The 8,473-nt window shown below is 42.1% G+C and overlaps 1 protein-coding gene across 1 annotated transcript; it reads right to left on the bottom strand.

The window, feature by feature from the left end:
• Positions 1–790: 790 nt before the first annotated feature.
• On the bottom strand, positions 791–7,095 carry capsla (calcyphosine like a). Its single transcript, XM_088907869.1, has 6 exons — positions 6,663–7,095; positions 5,579–5,663; positions 4,561–4,738; positions 3,471–3,680; positions 2,088–2,211; positions 791–978 (listed from the first exon to the last, which is right to left on the bottom strand). The coding sequence occupies exons 2-5, from the start codon at positions 5,659–5,661 to the stop codon at positions 2,110–2,112; spliced, it is 573 nt and encodes a 190-aa protein (XP_088763995.1). The 5' UTR covers positions 5,662–5,663; positions 6,663–7,095; the 3' UTR covers positions 791–978; positions 2,088–2,109.
• Positions 7,096–8,473: the final 1,378 nt, after the last annotated feature.

Genomic DNA, 8,473 nt, shown 5'->3' on the forward strand with positions numbered 1-8,473 from the left:
TTCCTACCTGCACACCCATATAAGCACTCTTAAATCAGATCAATGTTAATCTACAAGAATAAATTCTATTTTCCTTGCAATAAAACTGACCAAAACCCAAAATGAAGGAATTAAATTAATTCACACTTCAGCCAATTCCAATTTTTAAATAGCACTTAAAAGCAGGCTTGAGTTTTCAATGTGTTTATAGTTGCATTATTTCTGCTAAAGTACATGTTTATGGATGAATTTCTTCAGAATGAACAGTGAAACAGCGTGTGAGTGTTCATAATTGTTCAATCTGCTAAACGCTAATATCACAGCTGTGATGCTAATTCTCCAGCAAGTGTAGAAAATGTGGTTATTCTACTTAAGCTCACTTTTTGAAGTAACGGAGTACTGATTTAATGAACCGGAAGAGATAAGGGCCAGGCGTTAACCAGTCATGTTGAGAGATCTGCTCGGATCAGTTAGCAATAAGAAATGAGTTCCTTGAGCGGAATGGTCTGCTCTCGCTTGTAATATTTCTTTTGCGGGATTTTTTCCGCCCCACTGTTCTATATGGAAAGACAGAACCATTAATCAAAGGTTGTCACTTGGAGCACATAAGCACCCAGCCACAGAGTACAGCTCACTGGATTCAAAAAACAGTCCTTAAAAGTTTCATGTGCTTGAGCTCTTAATATTTTCACTGCAAGCTGTCTGCTTCCACGAAGGAAGCACTGAGAGGTAAAAGGGGGTATAAAAACTCTATAAAACATGCAAGCGAGTAAACAACACCCAATGATGTCATTTTTAAAAGGACCGAGTTGAAGTTGACAGCTTTATTTAAACAGTTCATATAGCTGCAGGCACTTGTAACAATACAGCATGATCGTAAGAATGCAAGGTGAACACAACAATGCAAGATGAAAGGGAGCTTGATTAAGCTCACAGTCCCCAGCTGTTCTCCGTAGGTAGGATCAAGTAATCGTGGTTGTCGACGGAGGGCTTTGACACCTGCAACAGAGAGAAAAATGTGAAGTACTCCACCTCGTTCTGTCTGCAACGTCAGTAAATTAAAACAAATGGATCCACAGAGCAGCCCTTCAGATCCGTTTGCTGAGGAGATGTGCTAATTATCTGTGCCAGGACGGCTTACCTAAACTGAAAATAAAAAATTCCCCGGCCTCTCTCCAAAAGCCTTTCAGCAGGAGAACGATATATGATATTAAATGAAGGTGATTGTGAACTCAAATGCAGCGCAGGTTCATGAAATCCTGCATCCAAAGTCCGTCGTCCTTGATTTATACAGTGACGAAGGCTCCCTAACGCAGTTCCTGAAGCGAGGTAATTTTGATAAACTGTCTTCTTCCGACACACAGTACAATCCGCCATTTAACTGGAGATCAGGGAAAACAAGAAAACTTTGCAAAGAACCGAACTCCGAGCTTTGAATCAAATCGATTCAAACGTTGTCGCCTACCGCGGAGAATTTAAGACGAAATGCACAGCTGGTGTGAATTATTCAATACAATTATTAACCATCTCTTTAACATGCAGTATTATTTTCCTAACGAAGACTACAACATTCTAACGGTGCCAACTGGAGCAAGATTCAAATACGCCCCTTAAAATAGAACGGTGTGCAAACATATTGTATCAGTTTTAATTTACATTTTAGTGCATTCATTATTTAAACCACGGGTGGATGCAATTATCTTTGCGCAGTAGTAGATCATTTACTTCTAGGTTTGGATGCATTGCTTGCAGCTTTGGGACTTTTGAATACAAGCCATACATCTATTTTATGCCTGGGTGCTGTTGTCATTGTTGCTCTGCATATGTTTCTCAACTGACAGCCCAAAGTAGCAGATATGTAAGTATAACAGCACAGTCATGCTTCGGTTTTCCAAAGCGGGCAGACTAGTTTGGGTACTATTTCACGGAATTGCTTGCACATACACGCAAAGCAGCACCGCACGGCCCTCGGGTGACTAGCGGTGAGCTCAGATACGAGTGGCAACTCGTCAGCATCCAGCGCTGTGAAACAAGGCCACTGCAGCGTCTGCGCTATATAATCTGAGCAGTAAGGAAAAGGGGAGATAGGGAGAGGAAACTGAAGTCACCATTCCAGCAAAGGGGGGCCTTCTACAGCTTCCAGGCGTTTCTCATCATCTCCAGAAAGTAGCCGTCACTGTCGATAGAGGCACTCACTCCGCTGTAGTAATTCGTGAACTCCTCCAGGGTGACCTGCAGGCGGAGACGAGCTCGATCAATTGAAAAACACACCAGTGAGGTATAAACCTCGCACAAAATGCAAAACAGCTCAAGTTGCAGAGAGGACGTGCAGAAACACAGTACCGCCAAAAAAAAGTCAAAGGAGAGGAAGAGAAAGGAAACGGAGGCTGAAAGGACACTGTCACCAGATGCAGAAAGGGCGAGGTTTCAGAGGAATGAGCTGCGTACAATTGCGTTTCGTACAGACGTTCGCGAAGGTTTTAAAAAATGGACAGAACGGAAGAAATCGTTCTCATTCCCCAAACGCATCCATCAGTGAGCTTTAATGAAAACGTGTTTCAAGAAATAAGCGGAAAAGTGGCACGGTGTTGACGCGAACCGCTATCTTTCAGAAAACCCCGGGTTGGGCTGAGCGTGAGACGAGCCGGACAGGCCGTCATGCGCCCTTGAGCTTAACCCTGATGGCCGCTTCGCCCGGGATTAAACTGTTCTGTACCGGCGTGTCGTGGACAGAATTTAACTATTGTTTTGGAAAAGACACAAACCGATTTACAGTTTTCACACAAGCCAGAGGTGCACCATAGAAAAAAAAATGTCGAGGTTTATCAAGGCCCACAAGGGGACCGTTAGCAAAAAGTAGAACAAAGCTGGTTGCTTGATAGACTTTCCGGTGTTGAAAGTGAGGACGTGCACCATTTGTGTGTGTTCTGCCCTAAGGCGTCTATTTGGCACCGCGTTATTTCTGTAGCAGTAACGCAACATTCAACAGCAATCAAAACAGAAGGCACAATTTATAATCGCACGAGTCGCCGCTTTTATTCAGGTTGCTATATAATGTACTGTAAATAGCAGCCGTGAGACCATTTTTTTTAATCATGAGACTAAAATGCAAAATGAAAGAAATGGCTAATGCAGGGGACATGAACTCTATCCGCTAGAGGCGATGAATAGAGAGCACAGGTCTTTAGACACCTGGAGTTTGTTTCGGGGTTTTCAGTTGCCAGGACTACGCCCCGCCTTTACCTGAGATTCCAGCCCTAGCCAGAAACAATTAGCTCAGGACAGAAGTGAACCCGCCTCAAAACTGCCTGGACAAATGCGTCACAGCAGACGGAACACACCCGAAGGTCCATCATCCCGCACAAAGCCTCTAGCAACCGCTATTTCTATAGGCGTCTACTAAAAGAATAACCGTCTTCAACAAAGAAACCAAGATAAAAATAACTCTGTGAAGAGACGCGGCTCGTACGTCAGTGCCATCCCTGTCATACCTTTCCGTCTTTTTCATACGGGGAGTCAAAACTGTCGAGGAATGCTCTGAACACCTGCTCCTGCGTCCACTGCCCCGTCTTGAACTTGGGGTGGTGGCTCGCATTGTAAACGCTCTGCAGGTCTTCAATGGTCACCACGCCGTCCCCAGTCCTGTCCAGCTTACGAAACGCCTCTGCAATCACCTGTTTTCTGGCGCTGGACATGGGAGGCTGTGGGAGTTAAAAAGATCAATTGCATCTGTAATCACATCAAATTACACCAGGTTGTTAGATGAGTGAGGACAGCTCGGGGGTTCAAACAGCGAAGTCACAACTTGCCATTCTGGGCCAGCTCCTAACTTAACCCAAGAAAAATAATTTATCTTATGCTAAAGCCAAAAAGGACTTAACACATACAGCTGCATTCACAATGCTTTCGAAACAATAGCTCAGTATGTGCAAAGCTCTGGAAACAATTTGTGGAACCCAGTTGGTTATTCAAAGTTATTACATAATCACCCAAAGTTATTATGTACTTATGATCCATTGGGACCCCTCAAGGTTATAAAGCTGTAATTACTTTATCTAATTCCAGCTTATTACTGCACAATTATATGAACCTTATGGCTTGAACCTTTAATATTTAATTACATTTAGTGCTTCAGATTTGGAAAGAATTTCATGTAACATATAACTTATTTCTAGAGAGATGCTTGTTTAATTCTCAAAGCCAAATGCAGAATCTTTCTATTCTAACACTAGTCAGTCAGTTATTAATTAAGGTATTTTACTTACCTTTGGAAGCAACCTTAAGTTACACATAATAAAACGTGTTAGTACCGCACATACACAACCTGTCCTAATCTTTACAAACATTTTGCATCTGGCATACTTATGCCATAAAAGCAGGGATTGGCTCTTAAAAATATTTTTACTCCTTAATTGTATCTGGGAAAAAAATTGACTTATGACAATAAATCAGATACCTATTTACTGTATATTAGAGTCACTGGAGAGAAGCACCTAGATCATCAGTACAATGGGATTTGAACCCATGACCCACAGTTGAAAGGTCATCACATATAAACCACTGGCTTGTCTTGCCACCCACCCTGAGAGCTTGGAGAAACTCGTCAAAGTCAATGGTCCCACCACCATCCTTGTCTATAAGGCTGAAGATCTTGAGGGCCTCCTCCTTGTCCATGTTCACCCCATACTCGTGCAGCCCTTTCAGGAACTCCTTGAAATCCAGCGTTCTGCTGCCATCGTCATCCATGATGTGGAAGGTCCTGAAATGAGGACGTAGATGCCTAACGACTGCCTGCTCTTGTTCCACCAAAACGGTCTGGTTGTCTACAACCAGTCTTCCCTTTAATCGATCCATCCATTTTCTGACCGCTTCTTCCACTTCAGGGGTTGCTAGGCAGCCAGAGTCTATCCCAGCAAACACTGGGTGCAAAGCAGGGTCCTGCCTGGGCGGGACACCAGTCCTTCGCAGACACACCCACTCACACCAGGGCCAGTTTTCCCAGAAGCCCATAAACCTACCGGCGTGTCTTTGGACTGTGGGAGGCAACCCAGATGAATGCAGAGAGAACATGCAAACTCCACACAGATAGTGGCTTGGGAACTGAACCCAAGTCCCCTGCACTGCAATGCATCAACCACTGTGCTATTGTGCCACCTTCTTACAAGTCTGATTACAATGTTTAGGCTTGGAAATATTTCAACTTCATACATCCTTTATACACTGTTCTTTATTTACACCAAGATAAGTGTAGCGTTTTAGTAGTGGTAACTAACTACAGTAGGTTATTCCATAATGTTAATTTATTTTCAACCTGCAGAACACAACTGAAGGCATTTTCTGCCCTAGTCTTATTCAGAAGTCAGACTGTGAGCAGTATTGGGGTTTAAGCCCAGTATTAGAGGGGTTGGAGGGTGTTACAGTCAGTCAAGTAGGCTGGAGTTTAACTTCTACTGTTTTTGCTGGGAATGAGCTGCAATAACCCCAGTACTTTAACCCGTGTTAGCAAAAAATGCCTGCAGATTCAATGTCTACAAACACAAATCACTGAACCTTTTTTTGTTTGTTTAATTTACTGTATTACAGATGTCGCTGAACTTGCCTTCCTAAGCCCTTTATCCCCGCAGAGCCCTTGGCCAGACACTGCAATCTGAGCTTCTCAATAGGGTCCGTGGACTGGGCCATTTCTGGGGCAGGTCGCGCGGTTCCGGCCATCGCGACGTCAGGAGGTACCGGCACAGCAGACACACGCGCAGAGAGAGAGAGAGACACACACGCACACAGAGCACAAAGGATTAGTCACAGAAGCGCTTTCGACTGTTCAAGAAACTTTCCATCGTTTAGAAGCACGCGTACTCTTTCAGAAGACATAGATTACCCGTTTGCCTGCTTGGAAATAAACAAGTTTCAATCATTATAAGAAGAAATGCTGTTTGCCAGCAAAACACGTGAAGAAAATAACAACATGTATTATCTGTCTTTTTGAAAACTGTATTTCTTTATCATTACTGGTGGTCCACTGCCATCATAGTGTTTTTTTTTTAAATTTCCATTCTGTTGGTGCTCTTTATTTTTAATGTTTATAAATGCCGTAAATTCCGTTTGTGAACGCCTATCTCAGATCGTGTCGGCTTCAGGTCAGATTCGTTATAGACACCACACGCCGACTGTACATAGCAACTGCCGCAGTTAACTAAATAAAAACGATTCCGTCATGGTCGTGTTTTTTCCAAACGTCATTAAGCGCCTGTTCTAAAATCAGATTAAATGTACAGTTGTTATGAATAGCTATTTTTAAAGAAATGGTATTAGCATGAACTTAAACACCCTCATATGAATACGAACACAATTACAGTAGTTCGAATTCTGCAGCACAGCACCCGAGGAAGTTACACTTTATTGCACCAACCAAAAACTAAAAACTTACAAATGAAATATTAAACCATTCTTAAAATGTTTCGCACATATTTTATTGTCTGTGGATATTTAAGCTACACATAAAATATGTTATGTACACAAATGCGTACAGATACACAGTTTATGTAGAAGAATTGTAAACAAAACAACCTGATAACATAATGTAAATTATTAAACAAAATAAATATGTTGCTTTTAGTTTGAATCACGCAAGATGTACTAAGTAAGTTCTGTTTAATAAAAGATCTGATTTTATATTTGCACCTTACCGTTTCCAAGCTTTTCACTCCTTTGTCTTGTTAAAGGTGTGCTTCACCTGTCTTGTAGTTCAGCCCTCGAGTTAGTGCACCTGGTCGCCTTGGCAACAACTGTACTTTCCTACTCTCCTACTTCCAGGTTAGACCCATTTTCTCTTTTCCACCGCAGACAGAAAAAAATGAGATGATGTTCCATGTAACATAACAGTGCTGGGGTCCTGGGTTCAATTCCAGCGCTGTGGGTCTCTCTGTGTTCTTGTGGGTTTACCCCCCTGGTGTTCTCTCACAGTCCAAAGACACACTGGTAGGTTAATTGGCTTCCGGGAAAATTTGCCCTGGGGTGAATGTGTGACTGGCGTCCCAGCCAGGGTGTACCCCGCCTTGCGCCCGTTGCTTGCCGGGATAGACTCCGTCTCCCCAACGTCCCTGAATTGGAAGAAGCGGTAAGAAAATGAAATGCTGTTGCTTGGTAAGGAAACGTTAAATAAATGCTGCAGAAAGGCGGGTGGTGTGACCAAACCAAACGCTTTGAGGGGTCTTTTATTTACTACGTTATTGAACATGACTCGTAATGCTTGCGACGCTTTTGTTTTGGGAAAACATACATTGCTACGGCTTCTAATGTTGTTCTCCAACCAGTAAGTTCATTCAAACGTCCAATGCATGAGGAGTTGGTGGTCAAAATGTTATTTTCACACCTGAGTGAATCTGAAAGTAGAAGCTGTGGACGTTTGAAACGGTTTAATATTTAACTGGTGTGCATAGATTTGTAGTGACAAGCGCAAAGGTTACTTTTCCAGCTCTCTTTGTACCACTAGAAGTTGCTTTATTCCGTAGACGCCTATAAATGGATTAAGATCATGTAACATTGTAAAACCCGTTCAGATGTTGCAGCAACAACAGGAAACAAAGGCGTAAAACGCAGAAAGAAAAATAATTTGTGACGCAGAAAAAAAGTTACAGAAGACGAAGAACTAAAACAGCAACACGTTTCACCAGGCCCTTACCACTAAGGTGAAATCAAATGTTAAAAAATAAATAATAACCTTAAACGTGCAAGATTTTTGTTTTTCAAAAACTCCTGGATGTCACATGGTATTGTAGGAACTAAATAACTTTCTAATGATTAAACACTTCATTAATGTGTTTATCGTTCTGTGTTAAAAAAAAGTTTGGGTACACAACTCTCAACATCTGTTTTAAAAGCTTATATGTAGCAGCTTTATGGCAAAATCTGAAAACACCTGGTTCTAGTAATATTGGATATTTATTGCTTTTCTGTTTCTTGCGAGCATGAAGTGCTCTCTGGAGCGCTTTGTAACGCCATTTGTTACAGTCGAGCTGAGGAAATCCGTTTTGTTGCCATAAAGTGCTTTTTCAGCCCAAAAAGCCTTATGAAATTAGCAAACCGGGGATGCGACAGAAGAGAATCGCAGAGAAAAAGCGAACGGCTCATATTATTGATCTGTTTTAAAAAAGAAGGAGGTGTCCTAACCTTAACGGTGCTGTATGCTCTATGGAAGTAAATATATTTGAATTGACGTATTTGCTTTCACAGTCCATTTAGCTTTGAAGAGGAAGCAAAATTCAGCTGTTTTGCCTTTTGTGCAGTGTACTTTTTGCGGCATTCTAAGCTCCCGGTTTTATCAAATTCACCATGTTTTGCGAGTACTTAGAGAAAACAAGGTACTTGTTTGGTTGTATTTGATCACATGTAATAGGTTTATTCCATGCTTAAAAGGGAAGAAGTGAGCACACCTGAAGAAGGCTCCACGGCCGAAACGTTGCGTTTTCTCTCTTCTCTTTTCAGCCTGGAATAAACC

The sequence above is a fragment of the Atractosteus spatula genome, chromosome 28, assembly GCF_055471065.1.
Source record: "Atractosteus spatula isolate fAtrSpa1 chromosome 28, fAtrSpa1.hap1, whole genome shotgun sequence".
NCBI lineage: Eukaryota > Metazoa > Chordata > Actinopteri > Semionotiformes > Lepisosteidae > Atractosteus > Atractosteus spatula.

What these genes read in the sequence shown, in the direction of transcription:
- capsla (XM_088907869.1), bottom strand. Translation starts at nt 5,661, where the DNA reads ATGGCCCAGTCCACGGACCCTATTGAGAAGCTCAGATTGCAGTGTCTG. An exon ending in GGGATAAAGGGCTTAGGAAG is followed by an intron (nt 4,739 to 5,578) that starts GCAAGTTCAGCG and finishes TCCTCATTTCAG; the next exon opens with GACCTTCCACATCATGGATG. An exon ending in CGTATGAAAAAGACGGAAAG is followed by an intron (nt 2,212 to 3,470) that starts GTATGACAGGGA and finishes CTCCGCCTGCAG; the next exon opens with GTCACCCTGGAGGAGTTCAC.